The sequence below is a fragment of the Lagopus leucura genome, unplaced genomic scaffold (assembly GCF_019238085.1).
Source record: "Lagopus leucura isolate 7727_CA_CO unplaced genomic scaffold, USGS_WTPT01 Super-Scaffold_100047, whole genome shotgun sequence".
Classification (NCBI taxonomy): domain Eukaryota; kingdom Metazoa; phylum Chordata; class Aves; order Galliformes; family Phasianidae; genus Lagopus; species Lagopus leucura.
Genome location: NW_024962293.1, coordinates 2507668 through 2527123, shown reverse-complemented (window position 1 = coordinate 2527123; position 19456 = coordinate 2507668). Strand labels below are relative to the sequence as shown.

Sequence of the window (19456 nt, the reverse complement as noted above, 5' to 3'; positions counted from 1 at the left end):
TTTGCTCCAGCCTGCGCCCATCAGCCTCACCTGGGGAGCTGCTACCCAACTCACTGAGGGAACCTCACCCCCTGAAGTCCCTGCTTACTTTTTGAAACACTTTGGACTAAAAGGGTAAGTCAAGAGAAATGTTTCTTTAGAATACAGCTAATATATTACAGACTTATCATTTTCTTAAAAATCAAGCCAATTTTCAAGTTCAAATTTAACATTTTTAGCCTTATGTCTTCGCCTTCGCTTGAACAGTGAGCATGCTGCATTCCCAACTGCAAAGAGGCCCCTGTTGAGTGAGCTAATAGCAAAGAGGAACAGGGAAGTCCTTCAGGTGAGAGGACAGGCTGATGAGCAGAGACCACAGGCGTGCTGTGCTCACACTGCTCTCACATCAACACAGCTGGTTTGACTTCAGTAAACTTGTTCCTGCTTCACCAGAAAAACTTAAGCACTGTGTGTGAAAAAGCCATCCCAAAATTTATTCTCAAAATGCCAACAGAAACTCGTCAGTAGATACTCAAAACTACAGAGTTCTTACATAAAAGTCATACATTCACAATGCAGAAAACTTGACAACAGGGATGCCTTTTGCATGTTCCATGTAACAATATCCATCTTACAGTGTAAACAGGTACTGGTATGTTCTCACGTACAAGTCCAGCAGGAAAGGCACAACTCGGCATACAGAGATCATAAGCAAGAATCAGGTGCAACAACATTACACAAACTTTTGGTAATCTGTACTTTTGGAGCCTTCCACAACAGAGACTGGACTTGATTTCCTGTGGTCCCAAAGACTTCTTTCCATCGCTCAGTCCTTCTTTACCAAACGCTCAGTTTCCAGTCTGCTTTAGAGCCCACTACACACGGCTCCAGCAGACATCAGAGGAATAGTGAAAGGTCAGTCCAGTAAGTCTTCAGGTGCTTCCACTAATACATCAGGTTTTGGTTTCAGATAGTGCATGGAAGCATCTGCTTGAATCTCAGTTTATTACAGTGGTCATTAATAGAAAAATAGACACTACATCTACAAAAAGAAAAAAATGAGGTAGATAACTTAGAATCCAGATGACCATCCCAGCAACCTTCATACAATATGCACGGATCATTAATTACCATTTTGGCAGAATGCAACTTCACAGACCACCAAGAAACTTAATGACCAGACTAGGAATGCCATCCAAAACCCAAAAAAACATTTAACCTAAGCATGAATACTTCATATTTAAATACAGGTTTACACAGACTGATCTTCTAAATTACTCAAATTAAAACAATAAAACTAAAAAAAAAAAAAAAAAAAAAAGTCTCTTGCTAAGGAAACTAGTTCCCATGCCTAATTGCAACAGTCACCTGAGATTCCTTGCAGAGCTTTTAGACCTGACTTCCCAAGGCAAGTCTTCCCTTTCAAGAAAGAAGAAAGTATATACATACCCACCCACATTTGTTTTGGGCTCTTGGTACTGAAATAAAACATCTAGGAAAAACTGCACATCTTTGGAAGTAGGGGTTTTGGCACTATACGTGGAGGACTGTTCTAGTAGTACTATTAAATAAGCAGCAGTCAATGAAACAGAATTCCTTAGAAGCAGTGATTGAAGAAAAACAGCAACTTCCTTTCATAGAACTTCTGAGGCAAAAAGGAATTAAAAAAAAGTCATTTTTATCGCCATTATAGTAAAAAAAAGTACATTCAGAAATCACACAGAGCCAAAAATTCAAACAGAAAAACTACTTCTAAGAGGGTGGCAGACATTCTAGGATATTTACCCGCATTAACAGCTTTCATTTCTTATCAGCAAATACAAGCTTCTCCACCAACAGTAGGCTGTTTCCACTCTATTTAAAACCCCCAAGTATTTCACTCTAAATGAAGAGGTAAATAATCTAAACCTTTGGAATTTCAAGTTGTAGAAATTTCTGTAAGGCTGTACACATTAAAGTCACACATAAGAACTACTTTGCAAGACCCGCATCTTTCCAAATAAAAGGAAAACCTATTCTTTATTATTTACTATTTGCAAAGCAATACCGTGATTGTACTCTGGGCAACGTAATCTTACAAAGACAACCATAAAATCATTTGCACGTCAATAGGAAAATAGGAGGCTGAAGTGGAATCTCTTAAAAATATATGTTTGTATATATATATTTGTTCTTTCTGCACGTCATCTTCACTAGAGCTCTTAGCTAACAGCAATTTTGTTCTCCTCCATGAAGTGAGGGAACTGATGTTTTGGCACGTTGTCTGCAGCGGCTCCGCCGGCCTTTTCCGTGTCAGAAGCAGCCCCAGACTGGGTCCCATCCGCTTTGGAAACCGTAGCAGTGTTTATTGCTGAAGCACCCGCAGCACTGCCTGGAAGGGTCGGTAAGCCGCCGCTCTGGATCACTGAGATCTCGTTGGTCTTCATTGCTATGCCATTGCTGAGTACCGCCGTGTACTGATTCCACACTGTGGGGTCAATGCTCACCGAAGGAGCCATGATATCCTTGGGAAACATTTCGGATACCTTCTTGGGGTCATTCCCCAGTAGAGCCATGGGGTTATCGATCGAAAGCCTCCTTCCCCGCCTGGCAGAATTATTCCACATGTGAGTTCCCACATGGACCTTTCCAGGAAGGGAAACAGAGGATCATTAATGCCACAATTCTCTTACGACAAACTCACATTCTGCTTTGCTTGCAACTAGAAGAAGCTATGAGTGCATTCATAGTCAGTGAGCCTTCAGGTAGGTGTTTAAGCCAGTTAGTTCTCGCCTGCCTTTATCCTCACCCTTCCCACCTGCATGACAGTCACTCAGCAGCCTTTTGTAACCACGGCTCCTCAGCTTACTACTGGAGCGCTTGTAGCAGTGTGTTCTTACACTTATTTGGAATGACATCAGCACGGTTGCTCCCCCACCTTTCAAAAAAGAAAAGCCACATTATCTGCCACCAACAGACTGCACTGAAGCAGTACTACTCAATGCAAGATAAGAAAAAACAAAAAAGGCCTCACCAAGCAATTTGGAAGAGATGTTACACCTAAGCTAAAATCTTCCGTGCCGCACACAAGGCACTGCTGCTTCCCACAAGCAATTGCTCACAAATTGCACAGTTTAACGTCTTCCCTCCCCAAATGCATTTATGCAAGTAAACTGAACATTTCTCATAGGACTGCACCAAGGAGCTGCGAGTCCCCTGTAGGGCAAATGGACTAATCTGAAGACAAACAGACAGGAGTCAAAGCGACCATTTGAAGAGCCAGAAGAAAGCCCAAGCTGTTCCCAACAGCAATAGTTCTTCCCTCCTTGCTAAGGCCTTCCCCAGCAAAGGGGACCACAGTGCAGCAGGCAGCTTACCTTCAGGTTCCCTTTCGTTGTAAAGGCTCTCCCACAGATGGTGCAGGCAAATGGCTTTTCCCCTGTATGCGTCCGCTCGTGAATCTGCAGGGCGCTGGCGGAGGAGAAGTTCTTCCCACATGTAGTGCAGATGTGCTGTTTGGCTGGACGGCAGAACTTCGGTCGTGGCACCAGAAGAGGGGCAACACCAGGGGAGAGAGCTGGTGGGCCAATGAAATGGCCAGTGCTAATGGGACGTTCACTTGGTATTTCCATTTTTATGAGGGCTGGTGGGGCTCTAACAAAAGTAGCTGGAATACTATTTCGACCTTGAGAGAAAAAAGGAATATATATATATATATATATACATACATATATACACACACACACACACATATATATATATATATATATATATATATATATATATACACAGACATTTATCTACACACACCTGCACACACAGTATTTATCCCACCTACATCTGCATTCAAGGAAAAGTCTGTCTGGGATACAGAAGCCCCCACCTTTAGAGATACATGCTTGCAGAGCCCTGTAGAGCCCTATGGTAGGGCTGTTACACACAAACAAATCTTCTCATTCCTGTCTTTTCTAATGATCTTAAGACTTCAACATTCTCACTTCCTCACCAAATTTAGATAAACATCATTCTTGGTGCTAAAGAGCTCAAAAAACCCCACAAAATGCTCCAGTGTTTTAATGCCACATTCTTGGGTTAAATGGTTTTCCACAGAATATCAACATGTATACTTTAAATAGCTACAGGGAAGTATCAGGTATGTCCAGGAAATAGAGCAAGCGCACAGCCTCTGCTTATTTTAAGGGGCTGTGCTCCCCTTGCATGAGATGTCTTTTTTTTTTTTTAAGCCTTGAACTTTTTCTAAAATTTTGAGTCTGAGGCAGGAAAGCACGGTCTAAATGGAGAAGGGGGAACTGAACAGGTTTTTCCTCCTGTTTGTTCTGCTAGAAAAGGCTTTCTTCCATCCCGCTCCCCCACCCCAACTTATTGCAGCATTTCACATTACTCACCATACTCTCCATTTGCAAAGTGTAGCCCAGGTTCTTCTTTAATGACTTTCCGACCAATGTTGCCATAAGTTAAATCCAAAGCAACGACCCCTTCCATCTCTCCAGCAGCACCCTCAGGGCCCTCTGATTTACTTCCCGTGCCTACATCTTCTTGGCTGGTGAAGCTCGGGGACTTTGACCTCACGCTCTCAGTTTGGCTGTTGGCAGGGGACAGAGCCTGCAGCGAGGTGGACTCGGAGGCAGCAGGACTTCGGCCATTCTGATAGTCTGGATCTCCAGCCACAGAAGACGAATCGTTCGTCATGCCATCACTTTCTGTAGAGCCATTGTCACTAGACTTCAAGCTGCTTTGCCGTTGCAGGTTCAGAGCAGAGTTGACAATCTTCATTTGATTCTCCAGTGCTGCAATGCCAGAGAAGCCAGCAGCTGCGGCCGGCAATTCTGACTGTGCATCGAATGGGGTAGAAGGTTTGGAGGAACTCCTGGGGCCATCCTGAGACTCCAGGTCCTCTTCCATCTCCATGCTTTCCATGCTTTCATCTGGGCGGCTGATGTCACCGTTCTTCTCAGCTGCAGCAGGATCCACTTCAGCACTGTCACAGGTATTTTCTGGCAGGGGTGTGTTAGGTATCTGTCCCCCCATATGCATGCGGATGTGCTGCTGCAACACAACCGCATTTGTGAACTTCTTCTGGCAGATAGGACACGAGTGTTGCATCTTCAGAGGAGTATTGGCCCGATGGACACCATAATGAGTTTTGAGATTCCCTTTGGTGGAGAAGGCACGGCCACAGATTTTACACTTGAACGGCCTCTCCCCGGTGTGGGTACGATAATGCATTTTGAGGGAGCTCTGGCAGCTCAGCACTCTGTGACAGATCAGGCACTCATTGGGGTCCGCAGTGGACTTATCGATGTTCTCAACCAGCTGCTGAAGCTTGGATGTTTCTGAGCCTTGCTCGTTCGACCCGGCCACGTGGAAGATGCTCACACTGCAGGCAGCTTGCGGAGAGCTCAAGCTCTGCTCTGTTCCTGATTCATGACCGACTGCCCCAGATGAGGAAGAGCCACCTTCGCTGTCTGGAGAAGGCCGAGAGGGCAGCTCTGCTGAGAAGGCGGCCGGCTCCTTGGTGCCCGTGAGGCTGGGGGCATTCGGAGGAGCGCTGGAGGCTGCAGAGGTAGGCAGGGTTGTCAGCAGGGGTTTGCTATCCACAATCAGGTTAGACTCATCCAGTGGCACAGACATCCCGTACGGGATCCCACTGCTTGTGGGAACATTGTCCAGGTGCTCAGGGACCGGGTAAGGGTTCATCTTGATGTGGGGGTATTTGTCTTTGTGACGCTGAAAATGCACTTTAAGGTTTCCTTTGGTTGTGAAGCGGTTACCACAAATGTTACACTTGTAGGGTCTCTCCCCGGTGTGGGAGCGGAGGTGGATCTGCAGGGCGCTGTCGTTGCCAAAGACCTTGCCACAGAATTTACACTTGTGTTTGAAGAACGGCTCCTCCGCATTCGATTTGCTTTCAGACACACAAATATTGGGAGGTTTCCCTTTCACCCTCTTTGAGGAATCTATGACAGAAGAAACGGCCGAAAGGGGATTCTGGAAGATGACGGAGTGGGAGGACTGAGGTAGCAAAGGATTCGGGAACCGAGAAATGGAGCCAGCAAAGGTTCTGCTCGCCTCTGGCTTCAGGGGGAAGGAGGAGGAGAGGCCGGCAGCCAGCGAGCCGGCGGCCGCAACACCAGTGTTAGCATGAGGTAGTTTGCCTTGCTTCAAGGATTCCAGCGATAGGCTCTGGCTCCCCGCCTTCTGCCCGATCAGCGCCACGGCGGCCGACAGCTGCTGGGACATGTGAGCACCCAGCGCCTTCAGCGGGTCGGCGGCAGCGGCTATGGAGGGGTGCAGGGCGTGAGGGGCCATCATGGCGATCTGGATGCGGATCTGCTCCGTCAGCTGGATCTGCTGGAGCTGCTGCTGCTGCAAGCACACGAGCTGCTCCAGGATCATTGGAATAGCGTTAAAGCTGGCGGCTGAAGAAGCGATGGCGTCAGTGGTACGCTGGTTCACAGCCACTTTAGTGCCACGTATCGTCTGCAAAGTCACGTTAGTGTTCGGTACTTTGGATTTTGGTAGATAGCTCAGCCCAGGAGTCGCGGGTGCAGCCGGGGGTTCTATTTTGAGGTACATCCCTCCTACCGATTCCGCGTCGATTTTTCCTTCTCTCTTTTCCGCAGAACTGGCGCAGCCCTTCGCCTGAGTGTCCTTGCGTGCCCTGCTATCCCCTCGGTCACTCGAGAAGCTCCCGACAGCAGCTTCGGAGAAGCCTTCAGGAGGGACTGCTCCCTCGCTGTCATTCATGATTAGGACAGGCGGATTTTTAGTGCAATTTTTCTTATGCTCAAGGAATTCAGAGAGATCGAAGAATTCTGCACAGCATTTCTCACAGATCTTTGTTTCCTCTGTTCGGCACCTTTTGGAGCTCATTTCGCCATCTCCATCACCTGGGACGTCTCGTGGACTCCCTTGAAACAAAGAAGTCACATTGTTAATTGCTGGACTTAGACTGGCCCCACCAGAACTGCAAGCCAAAGACACAGGATGTTCTGAGAGTCCCACAGTCCAGTTTGTGGATTGAAATCCTACTCCTTTGCCATGAGCGCACTGGCAATGTTAAGAAATTATGCATCTCAGTTCTGTTTTCCATAAAACCAAAACAGAGGAAGTCTCATGAGGCTTGACAGAAGTTTATCGCAAATCCCTTCATACAGATAGAAATGGAACAGTACAAGCCAGCTAGTCCCTGCAACATGGCTTGGAGTATGACCCAGGTGAGAAAAAACAGGCACCCTAACAGAGGAAAAACCTGATTACTGTAAGCTAACTTTGTGTTCAGTTGTTTTTGTTCGTTTGAACTTCAAAATTCTTAGTTAATGGCCTCACAGAAATTGTTAGCACAAAGTTCAGAGCAGTTCATTCTTCACTGTACACCAATACAGTAAATGACATTCATTCCTCCATTATGGAGGTAATTACTACCTAAGAGGGCTGACAGAAGCAAAATTAACTCTAATATTAGCTCTGAAATATTTCAGAAGCAAACTCACATGAAAAGGCCTCTAGAAAGTCACAGCAATAACAAGACAACAATTAACTCACAAGAACCCCAGAGGCAGAAATGAACCTACACTGATGCTGACAACTACTGGAATGCCGAGCTGTAGCCCTGCTTGTGACACACATTAAGTTTCAGACCCAGTGAGGATGCAGTGCTTAGCTGCATCTGTAAATTATTCCTTCTCTCACTAAAAGGAGACAAAACTCGCAGGTCCACCCCTGCCCTCCACCTGCTGCCACCCCACAAACCAAGCACTATTTGCAAGAGGACACATACAAAATATGACTCAGGGAAGTACCAGAATGGGAAGAGAGGTTGAGAAATTCTAAACCAAAACAGGATGTTTTTGCTCAACCCAACCATCCTTCAAGCACCAAGCTCCTGCCAGCTCAAGGTGGGTGAGCATGCAGGAGACGAAGCTCCAGGCCCCTGTACTGCAGTGAGGATGAACGGGCACAGCTCCGGACAGCCCAGCACCACACAGCATCCTGCAACCTGCAGTAAGCGCTCCAAGCCTTATGGGTGCCAGGGCACAGCAAGCAAGTCCCCCACTCGCCTCCCACACGCACCAGGGGCACGTTGCAAGTCCCACCACCACAACATCTGAATCACAAGTCCCCTTGGATTCAGGTCCCGCATCTCCAGTGCTTCACCCCAGGGCTGAGCTCCGATTCCACACTACCAACCCACACTGTCCTGAAATGGAACCAAGTACTCTGCAAGCACCAGAGCGATCTGTGGCTTTCATTTTAAAGGTGTAACTGAACCACACATCCGATACGTGTATATCCTGTACATGGCAGGGTGGAGGTGTCTGGGCAGCAGCCCCAGCACGTTCACCATCTGCTCTGGGGCAGCATAAGAGCTCTGCGGGGGGTGATATTGTAAACCTTGACATTTGTCCAGGTAAAAGAGTATTATATATACATATATATTCAACTAATCAAAACTTTAACTGCTTAACATGTTGAGTGATGGAAGTACACGTGAAAGCTTTTTTAAAAAACTAGTTCAACTCCAGCCTCTGTGTATTGGAGACCTGCTGTACTGCAGTCTGTGGTACAAATCTGGGCACACGCAATTCTACTAAACACACTTCAGGTTACATTTCAAAACGAGGTGCTCTTAGCTGTGATCAACACGGTTTCAAACCCTCATATCTAAACAGCAAGTCAGGGAGAGTGACACATTTTTTTTCACCCCTCCCCCCCAAACAACTTTCACAAATGAAGGAAATGAAAAAACAAAAATAAGAGTTTTGTTGACATACTTCCCACTGCAAGCGGGAAACTGATGTGCCTAAATTCAATTTAACTACGAAAAAACAAATCTGGTCTGTAGAGTGCTTAAGTAGAAGAAGTACATGATGCAGAACTCGGTCAATAATTAGTGTCAGCTGAGGTCAAGAATGGATGTCTTCCAGCTCCCATGTCTGGGACAGTCCAAGCAGTTTCAATGGAAAAGAAAGCACTCAACAGTGGAAGAAGTGCCTTCTCTAACTGTGCTGCACAGACTCTGGGTTTTTCCTTGACTACATGAGTAACTATTCCCACCCAACAGGTACTTCACAGAACCACAGCTGTAAACACCAAAACCTCTTTTCCAAGTCCTTTAGCATTTGGAGCTTTATCTTCCCGAGTTGCAAAATACCCCTAGGTTTTGCTTCAGGAAGAGCAACACTTTCTGCCCACATCTCCTGTGAGCACGCACACACACATCACACCACTGAGTTTGCATCTCCATGGAGGCCTCATGAAATGCTTCAGGTGGAGCAGAGATGCCCGCACAACAGACTATAGCCCACCCCAAAGAGGTGTTCCAGCATAACCATGTCTAGACAAGGTCTCAAGCTACTTCCAAGCATACCATCATAACTCCGTCCCATTGACAGCTCCTTCTTCTTTTGCCACCAATAAGACTGTGCTATATCCAAAGACTGTCATTCCCCTCCAGCTCCAACAAAATCCACATCCCCCATTTCCAGAACTCCGAGGAGTTCCAGAAGAGACTTTTCTGGTCTCACACACCCCTGCCACTGCTCAGATGGAGCAGCAGATCCCCAGGCCCAGGAGCAGCAGGTGGGGCTGCCCTGTGCAGCTGCCAGCACTGCTACCATCACATTTTGGTTGCCAGTTCCCCCATCAGCAAGGCACTAGCTGAGCACTCCAAATGAACTGAATTCCCAGCTTGCATTGCCCTGCTGTATGACACAGAAGGGAAAGAAAGGCGTAACGCTTCCCTACAACTCAGGGAAATGAAGTACAGCGCTTCATTTATCTCAAAACACTTTGTCGGTGGTGGTTTGGAAGATATACAGCAGGAATACGGCGCTCAGTCACCCCACAGCAGCTGGGACACAGAGGAGCACTCCAACACCCCACTGACACCAACACCACACCTGCACCCAGCTGAGCCCCAGCTCTGAGCACTTCCCGAGCAGCCCAAGCCAGCCACAGCACTCCGCTCTGCCCTCTCCAAATGCTTCTCAGGAGCAGGGCTTCTCCTGGCCTTGGTGCTGTGGGTTTTGGTTTGGGTTTTTTTTTTGTTGTTTCTTTTTTAAATCTCCCCACCCCCGAAATTCAGGAATGTTATCTCCCAGCATCTAGTTATCCAATAAGTTAGAAGAATGCAGTAAACCCAGCAGGGGGGTTAGATTGAATCACTGGCAAATGGATGGAAAAAATCCACTATTGTGTAGGACAAGGCGGTCATCGACAAGAAGGGCTGATAAAATCCACACTGCTCGAATTAAGGGAGGTGGTTTTTTGAGAGAGAAAGAGCCAGTAAAAGAGGAGAGAAGTAAATCTTATCTGGTTTGATTTCATTCCAAGCAGGGCGCTGCTGGCCCTCTGCTCAGCTCAGCAATTAGCAGCCTCCTTTTTTTTCAACTGTGAGAAAGTTTTTCTGGATGCGATTTAGAAGGCATCGCTCAGGGCTAAAACTGTTTTCTTTTTCCTCCTTTGGGCAGTTTAATGCCTTCAGTGAGCACTTTTCCCTCTGACCAGGTATGATCAGCTTCTAATACTTGAACATGATTTCAGCTGCGGACACACGTGCCCGTTTCCTGCAGGCTGGGAGCAGTCAGCCTTGAGGTGCCCTCTGTGCCCCCCAGCACTGCCCTGCTGCCCCTCACGCCTCCAGCTGACAAGTCTGGCCACTTCCAGAACTGTCTGAACTTTCCCCTCTGCCCTAATGCAAAATAACACATTTTTTAAAATATATTGAAAGAAAAAGTTTTAAAAAAAAGTCACTCATTTGAGTACGCCAAGCCTTGGACTGATTTCTTACAGGAGTAATTCCAAAGGCCTCCGTGCTTTCTCTGCCGAATTTACCTGCAGCATTTGTTATCCAAGCCATCCACGTGTTACCCCGACTGCAACTCCTCGTGCTTTCAGGTTTCCTCAAGGCCTTTTTCTAAACCATCTGACCACCTATCTAACGACTTGCTTTTTGGTCGTCTCTCTGTCAAAGCGAAAGATCCGCCCAAGGTCACCGTGAGCCACGGCAACACCGCACCCGAGGGGCAAAGCAGCGTTCAGCCGCACGTGGAAGAAGAAAAAAGTTCGCAGGTCTCGAACCCAGCACACCGCTCACAGCCCCCCCACTCCCCCAGAGAGGCCCGGAGCCCCGCTCCCGCCCCAGCAGCCTCCGGAGGTCGTTCCGAAGTGCTTTACAGCCCGGAGCCGCCGCAGTGCCCCCCGCCCGCGGTTATCCGCGCCGCGCGGAGCCCGGCGGGCAGCGGAGGGCACTCACGGCCCGCGGGGTGGGGGGGAGCGGGGCCCGCGAACCCACGGGCCACCCATGCACTGGTATTACTTTTCTTATTATTATTATTTAAAGCAAAGGGGCTCCCCCCGTCCTGCTACAAAGCAGAAGTGCTGTAACAAAAATAGAGCTTTCCCCCCCGCACGAGCAGCCCGGCCCGGCCCTACCTGCTCTGCGCGGAGCTCCGCGGCGCGCTCCTCCCGCTGCTGTGAGCGCGGCGGCCCCGGACCGCACTTAACACGAGTACAGTGTTTAAGACCGAGCTAAACGGCACAAACCCCGCTGCCAAGGTCAATTGCATGAGAGTCCTAATTGTAAGCCTGACATCAACTTACCACCCACAGCAAGCGGGAGGAGGCAAAGGTTAGAGCAGCAGCTCTGTCAAAACGTCACATGCCGCCGAGCCCAGCGAAGGGCTCCATCACTACAACCAATATAATGTTTCACTTACGTAAAAGGAAAAACAAGCGGGCATCGCCCAGCCCCGGGCCCCTCCGGCCGCGCAGCCCCGCGCGTCCCAGCCTCTCCCACCCCCCTCCCCGCCCTGCGCCCATTTCGGACGAATCCAAACGAATAATAATAAAACCCACCGCTACCAAACTCGTCACTTTCCTCATCGAACACCTCACCAACATCAGCACAACTCCACGCACAGAGCGCGGAACTGAAGAAACGAAGTCCAGAACCACCCCGAGAAAAGCTGCAGTTTGATACTGTATTTTTAAGAATAAATCAGATGGTTTTATATATATATATATTTTTAGTGGCGGCTACGGGGCACAATGGCCATTTTCATCCCCTTTGTGGAAATGCTAATTTCTCTCTATCGCATGATCCCCCGATGCCCACCTGCTGATTTTTTGACCTGTTAATTGATCACCGCGTTGGCCGCGCCGCAGCTTAACGCGCCGCATTGTTCGCAGAGGTGGGTCCGCATCGCTTCGGGAAACAAAACAAAAAAAAAGGGCATTTGCAAACTAGGAGATAAGGGCTTGATTTTATTATTTCGATTATGTATATACTGTCGATAACGTCCCAGCCAAATCCCTGCGGTATTTCCACTTTGTTACGTGCCCTCAGCACTCCGACACACCTGGAGCGGGGAATACGGGTACCGCTTCGGAGATCAGACACTCGGAACCCACGTGTTTTAATTTGGGAAGGCACGGAGCTCCCGCAGAGCTCGGGGCCGCGCCGCCGGGACGTGTCCCGACCGAGGCCGGCCCGAGGGGTCCCGGCAGAGCGCGGCCGCGGGGCGGCGCCCTGCAGCTCCATCCCGGCTCCATCCCGGCGGCGCTCCGGTGCCTCCGCTCCGACCCACAAAGGCGGCCCCGGCCCCATCCCGGCGGGAGCAAAACCCCCCGGAGGGGTGAGAACTTCGCCAGGTTCCCCCTGGCCCGTGCTGCTCCGGCTCTCATGGTGGGCGGAGGGTTTCATAGAGGGATATATAAAAAGAAGGGCGAGGAAAAAAGAAAAGGGGAAAGAAAAAAAAAAAAAAAAAAAAAAAGGTCGACCAACACAAAAGCAGCTGCCCATTGCCCCAAGTGCGCGGTGCGGAGCGATCCTCCCCTCGCAGAACACCTCCCCCGCCCCGATGGGCCGCATCAGGAGTTATTAACCCTTTTGTTTCAGCGCAGCCCCGGAGGTGGCTTTCCAGCAGCGGGCAGAGATTTACATGTGGAAACATCACCTCCATCCCCCAACCTAACCATATGCACAAAGGAAAACAGTCATGCATTAAACATGGGATTTATTGCCTTCTGGCCAGCTTGCCGATTCTTAAGTCACCATTAACCGGACCCAACAATTGCACATTTCGACTCAAAGAAGAGAGAAGGGGGAGGAGGAAAAAAATTAAGAGCCCTAACCTCCTGCGGTTTGGGAATCAACAGCTCCCGTAACGTGCATTGGTATCGATCAATTCCAGGACTGGAATCCTCCCTCACCTCCCCCCTCCCCCCCAGAAAAGCAGCCCATTTGGGAAGGCAAAGAATCCCCCAAAGCTTTAGAGCTGACCTACAGAAGTGCTTGACCACAACACCCACAGTTCTAAGGAAGCGGCCGGGGCCGCTCCGGCAGTTCTTCCCGCACCGCTACGGACCCCGGGGCCACCGCCGCCTCCCCGGGAGCTGCCCCCGCTCCTCCGTACTGCCCGGGGTGCGGAGAGCGGGGAGAGCCTGCAACGCAGAGGAGCCCCGCGGGGAGATGGGGCTCCGCCGGGGGAAGCCGGGCACGGAGACAGCCCCGAGCCTTTCTCTCTCCTGCGGGGAAACGCCGGCAAACAGCCACTTCTCTGCACGCCCACCCAGGGCTCTGGGCTAATTGAAGTTTAAATATATCCTTTCCTCTTCCCTTCGCAAGGCAAAGGGCTGCGAGCTCACCGAAAAGGAGGCAGAGTGATTTGCGGGAGAGAAATCCCCCGCACCACCCAAATACAAAGCGCTCCCGCACACCCCGCGTTAGCTCACCGGAGTTATTTTAGGAAGTCGGAAATCAAAGATGGCTGGAGGTCAAGCTACAAAAGGTCCAGGGCGATTGTGATCTCCAACAAAAATAGTCCGAGCGCTTCCCCCCCCCCCCCCCCCCCCAACCTCTTTTTTCTCCTTTTAAAAGCCCCACAAAGTCTTCATCTAACTACCGAAAAATAGGCAAATCGGGCAACCGAACGAGTTATTTCCTACCCCCGAGAAGATGGTTCACAATTCCTTCCGTCCCCCCCCCCACCCAAAATCCTTTCCGCCCCAGGGAAGGTTTGGGGGTCCCCTCCCACGGGGCCGCACCCTGAGCGTACGGGGCCGCCGCACCCCGCGCCCCCCAGGCGGGATCCGGCGCTGCTCCGCGGGACGGGGGGGGGAAGCGGGGCACCGGAGGCCGCCACGGCGAGGGCCCCTGGGGCCGTGCTGCGGGCAGCACCAACCCGCAACACCCCCGTGCGGGCAGCCCCGTGGAGCAACTCCGCGGTGGGCCCCCGAAGGCGAGCGGAGCGCCCCCAGAAAGCCAGCGGGGAACCGGGTCGGAACCCGACGGGGGAAGGAGCAGAGGGCGAAGCACGAGGGTGAAGAAAAGCGCCCCCCCCCGAGATCGCCCCGCTGCCTCCGCCGCGCATCAGCCGGGCTGCAAAGCACCGCGGCCCCCCCTTACCACTTGCAGCATCTGGGGGCTGCTCCTCGGAGTTGATGTGCTGGGGCTTCGCCTGCTTCCGTCGCGACATGGTGCACCAGCATCGGGAGCAAAATAGTAGCAATTATTTTCCTCTTCACAACAAATTCCTAGAGTTGGGAAATTACCCCCATTGGGCGGAATGCGCATGTCAGAGTAATTATGATTATCAATAATGCATTGCGATTTATCATGGGTCCCTGACAGCTGATTGGCCTGAGTCCAAGGGCTCACAGATTATTCAAATAAGGTCCATTGATCAGGGCGCACCGGGGCACGCTGGGCGATGTAGTCCCGGCTCGGCCCCGCGCGGCGACAAAGGCGGTGCGGCCCGGGGGGGGGGGAGCAGATCCCGCTCGGGGAGTAAACAAACACGCGGCCGACAGGGCCGATGGCTTCCTTATCTCACCTGCGCTTTTTATATTGCACTTCTGAGATACATTTTTTTTTTTTTTTTTTTTTTTTTACCTCCCTAAAGAAAGCAAGCAAACAGAAGCAAAGGACAATACTAATTTCCCTCTTGTCGTTAGATAAGGTGGAAACGAGATTGTCCGAAGCGGGGTCTGCTGGTGCTGCAGCACGTTGAGGGGCTTTACGAGCGGATCCAGACGGCGTGTAATTACGCTTGGCGTTGCTTCATTTGTTTAAAGCCTTCTTTTAAGTCTCACTTTCTGGGGAGCGACAAAATCGGGCCAGTCGCGTTTTTTAAAAAAAAAACAAGAAAAAAACAAACAAACAAACAAAAAACAACAACAACAAAAAAAACCAACACGTTGCACGCGTGAAGGATTCATGTGAAAAACTCGAAGCAAGAACGATGGCGCGCACCACGTTAATTGCGTCGGTACAGAGCGGAATCCGTTTCATATTTTCCCTCCTGTTTGATCACACGTGAAAAAAACGCACCACCGTTACCCCCCCCCCCCCTCACCCCCCCCCCAGCCCCAACCGGGTCACCGCCCCGCCGCCGGCCGCGGCACACAGCCGGCCGCTCCGCCCGCCCCCAGCGCAGCAGCGGAGCCCACCGGGATACGGGGTCGGGCGTGCGGCTGCGGGACGGTTTGGAAGAGCGAGCTGCAAGACGGGCGTGGGAGTCCTGAGCTCCTCTGCTTTCGTGCTGAATCCCTTCCAGGGACTGTGAAAAAATGGAGCGGGGTGACGAGGCACCGGGGAGTGCTTGATTTGGCCGAGGGGTGATTGAATCATAGAGTGGCCTGGGTTGAAAAGGCCCACAGCGATCAATCGGTTCCACCCCCTGTTGTGTGCAGGGTCGCCAGCCACCAGATCAGGCTGCCCAGAGTCACATCCAGCCTGGCCTCGAATGCCTCCAGCGATGGGATTACATTCATTTGGGTTCAGAAGATGGAGGTTTGGCCTGTTGGACCCCATGTTTGCTTACCATTGTGTCCCTCAGCAAACTGCTTGCCGGGGTCTGTGCCTCAGTTTCCCACTTGTAAAATGAGGACAGCATTTTCCCAGCTGCGAAGCTGCGGGACTGCAGACATCAATCCATAGAGCTGTGGGTGGAGGGGGTGGGGGGATGACTCAGGAGGGTGATTTAGAGAGAAAAAGCCAAATCTTGCTAAAAGGTGGGGGGAGGAAACAATGGTAGATGACTGGGCCGTGCTGTTGCCACAGCCCATTGCACAATGCCACAGTCTCCTTTTACTGGTGACTTTTTCAGCATTTTTATCAGCAAAATTTGGGATCTGTACCATTATTTTAAAGTTTGAGCTGTGGACACAGCCATGTCAGGTGCCCATAGGACTGCAGGACTGACTGCTTTGCGGGTTGTGTGGGCCAGCCATGAAAGGACCTCAGCACTGCAGACCCGGGGGAGCCGTGCACCGTGATCTTGGTTATGTTCTCTTGGAGTTTTGTTTTCCTTTTGTAGTGTCTCCTGAGGGGCTTTATTTAGGGAAGGATAATACAAATCTTAGAGAAAATGCGGTGGAGCAGAAGGTATCACCTTCCTCCTTGGGCAGCTGTTGGAGATTGGGGAACAAATTCTGTTTTTCACACCACTGTCCTTGCCCTTTCCTCAGTCCACAAATATCACAAATATCACAATGCCTCACAAAGCCCTCCTTTTGGTGGGGTATGCTTAACACGCAGGAGAAACTCTATTTAGTCGTATGGAATAGCACAGATTAACAGGTATTTAAAATCATTTTTATCTGGTGTTACTCCACCCTCCCTCATGCTCCCCAAAGAACTCTCTGTATTTGTTTGTTTAGCCAGCAGTTTGAAATGCTCTTTGTCTCCAAAGTGTGTCCTGGGGAAATAGACTGTTAAACGAGATTGATAGCAATTGATCCACAGATAGGTATTTACATTGATGAATTTTCTCCTTTTACACTTGATATGTTCAGAATAACCAACAGATTTTCATTTATTACACATAATGCTGCCAGCCCACACCAGTCTATTTATTAAATACAGCGCTTTAGATATTATGCTGACAGCCAGACAGCCCTGTACAGTAGATCCATATTTAAAATGGGCATCTCACGTGGAGCATTTGTACTGAATTTGAAAGAATATATTATATGAAATCAATGGAAGTTTTGGTATTGATTTCAGAGGACGGGGGTTTCAGTCGGTACGGCTCTATCAGTGAGAGAACCGAAGGGGAGTTGGGAAGCATTGAATTAAGGAAGAAAAAAACAAGATGCTGTATTAGGGGATGGGAAGGCAGCAAGAGAAAGAGAGAGCACAACGGGCTGGGAAATACGGGCAGAGGAGAAAGGTGCCCAAAAAACTGCCCAGAAGCTGTTCCCATTGTGATTGTGAATAGGCAGAGCTGAATGACTGCGTCGTGTGCAGAAGGCTCGGCTTCAGCCCGGTCCTATGGATTAACATGATTTCAGCTTCTGGACTTGAGAAATAGCAGGCTTCCTTTTCTGCCTTGACGTTTATTTATTTTTTTAGGAACAGTCTGGAAGGACAACCTCCTGCCAGCCCCACCAGCGCTGGGCATCCCTGGTGACGGTGCCCTGCCAGCACTGTGCAGCCCCGTGCTGGGGCCACGAATGGCGGCTCGCAGTGCTGTGCTGTGTGAGCCCTGCACCCACTGCACCCTCACAGCAGCACTCTGCTCTGCTGCCCAGCAGGTCCCTCTGTGCAGGAGTGTCACTGCCCAACGAGTGGGGCTGTGGTTGTCGCTTTGTCACATTCCCAATAACCACGCTCCACCAGCTGGGATTTCTGTGAAGAGATTACATTATTTTGCATTTTTGAAGCAGTATCTGAGCATCGACTGCGGGGCTGAGGAGAGGATGAGTTTGGAGGTGGCACTATCTTCACGCCTCCGTCGAAGTGTGGGAAGGTGAAGGAGAAAGAAGCTGTTGGGGCTGTAAGAAGTACCCACTGGAGTTCCCTCCTTCTTCATCCCATACACAGCCTGTCCCACTCAGGTTGACCGCACTGCCATTCCTAAGACGCTTTACAATACTACAGAAATACCACCTTCTTAACGTTAGCACTCCTGATGGGGCACCAATCCCTGTGCGTTCCCTGCCGTCACAAGCAGAACGTATTTTGCCACAGATGCCTCTAACTGAAGGTGCAGGAAGCGGCTCCGAGGGAGCTGAGGGGTAACATTGGAACTGTAACCCTGTGAAAGAGCCACAACTGGCTCCAGCCGGAGGAATGAGAGGCATGTGGGCCCGGCAGGTAAACAAACAAACCGGGGATGTTTGTTAAAATGCCCCAGCGTTTCATCTAGGGGAGAGTAAACACCATCAGCTCTATTTCTCACAGCATGAGAAGCATCCTAATGTAATATCTTGTATTAAGTGGCAGAAATGAGGGATCTGCCTTTGCCCAAGTATACAAACCACGTATTTTAAGGAATGGATTAACTTTGCTTAGTGAATAGCTTGCACTCTGCTCTGCAACATTTATTCATTTTCAAACACTTGTTTGCTTTTGAATAAACACTGCGATCAGAGGTAAGTGTAACTTACCGTTGTGGTGCTGCCTTCATTGAATTTCATGTCCCAGTGGTACATCCCAGATAGTAACAGGAATCCTGTGAGATCGTTTCCTTCCAGACAAGGTACACAAACTTTTTTTAACACTAAGCTGTAATGGAGCCTTCAGAGATGTCTCAGTATTGACTTTTTTGCAGGGGAGAGCCCAGCAGTGCTTTTAATCCATGTTAACCTTGTGCCCGGGGCATCAGGGTGGGCATTTTCCCATTTCTCCTTCAGAACTAGAAATGAAGCCAATGGGATATGTATTTTTGTAATGAGTGCCAAACCATACCTGAATGTGATGGCAAAATCTTTAATCAAGTGGCTATGCTGAATCCAGTTTGGTAGGTAACTAACTGGGTTGCCCTCCCCCAGTGCTTATTGTCTTGGATAATCATGAGAGACTTGCACGTATTATTGCTTCATTATGGTCAATACTTTGTGCCATTGTGCTCTGCCAAAATGCAGCTCCTTGCACTTGGGGAAGAGCACATGGAACACATTGCCTGTCGTGGTACAGAGCTGACTTTGTTTCAAGAGATCTCCTCCCAGGTTGCAAGGAAAGTCTGCTGAGTTCATGCAGGGAAGATTCAAAGCAGCTCAGAGGATGCTGTGTTTCCTTCTTCATGTCAGTGAAGCACCAAGATCGAAACTGAATTATGTCAAAATTCCACTCAGCAGGGTTTTCTACTTAGTGAGATTGGCTTTCACTCTGCTTTTATGACTTACGATTACTAATGTACGTATTTGATGTTGGAGATCTATTTCTTTTGCTACAGCAGTTTCTCCGTTACTTATATCAGTTCTGTCCTGGTCCTGACTCTGGCTGGTTCCGTGGGGGTGAGTTTGGTTCGTGCCATTCCTAATGGAGGGCTGACAGCCCATCCTTAGTGGGGATTCAGAGCATGAGCAAGTTTTGGAGATGCCATCTGGTCTTTGACAGCTCAGCTGTTATTAAAAACAAAACAAAACATAAAACAACAGCAAGCCACAGCAGCAGCTAAAGCCAAACCAAACCAAACAAACCCAAACCCGAGCCCTCTGGCTTCGTCTGGCTGGAACAACAACGGGG

General features: G+C 49.7%; 1 protein-coding gene across 3 annotated transcripts; it reads right to left on the bottom strand.

Moving 5' to 3' along the window:
- Positions 1-450: 450 nt before the first annotated feature.
- Positions 451-14549, bottom strand: SALL4 (spalt like transcription factor 4). Of its 3 annotated transcripts, XR_006181322.1 has the most exons (5): positions 14390-14549; positions 4365-6890; positions 3336-3643; positions 2777-2896; positions 2566-2603 (listed from the first exon to the last, which is right to left on the bottom strand). XR_006181322.1 is itself a non-coding variant. In XM_042884979.1 (4 exons), the coding sequence occupies exons 1-4, from the start codon at positions 14457-14459 to the stop codon at positions 2181-2183; spliced, it is 3327 nt and encodes a 1108-aa protein (XP_042740913.1). In that variant the 5' UTR covers positions 14460-14549; the 3' UTR covers positions 451-2180. The 3 variants fall into 3 exon arrangements, 2 of the variants coding, with proteins under 2 accessions (XP_042740913.1, XP_042740914.1); XM_042884979.1 differs by lacking the exon at positions 2777-2896 and having other exon boundaries at positions 451-2603; XM_042884980.1 differs by lacking the exons at positions 2777-2896; positions 14390-14549 and adding an exon at positions 11416-11579 and having other exon boundaries at positions 451-2603.
- Positions 14550-19456: the final 4907 nt, after the last annotated feature.

Coding starts and splice junctions, on each gene's coding strand:
- SALL4 (XM_042884979.1), bottom strand. CDS start 14,459: ATGTCGCGACGGAAGCAGGCGAAGCCCCAGCACATCAACTCCGAGGAG. Junction 6,891..14,389: donor GCCCCCAGATGCTGCAAGTG/GTAAGGGGGGGC, acceptor CTTTGTTTCAAG/GGAGTCCACGAGACGTCCCA. Junction 3,644..4,364: donor CTTTGCAAATGGAGAGTATG/GTGAGTAATGTG, acceptor TTTTCTCTCAAG/GTCGAAATAGTATTCCAGCT.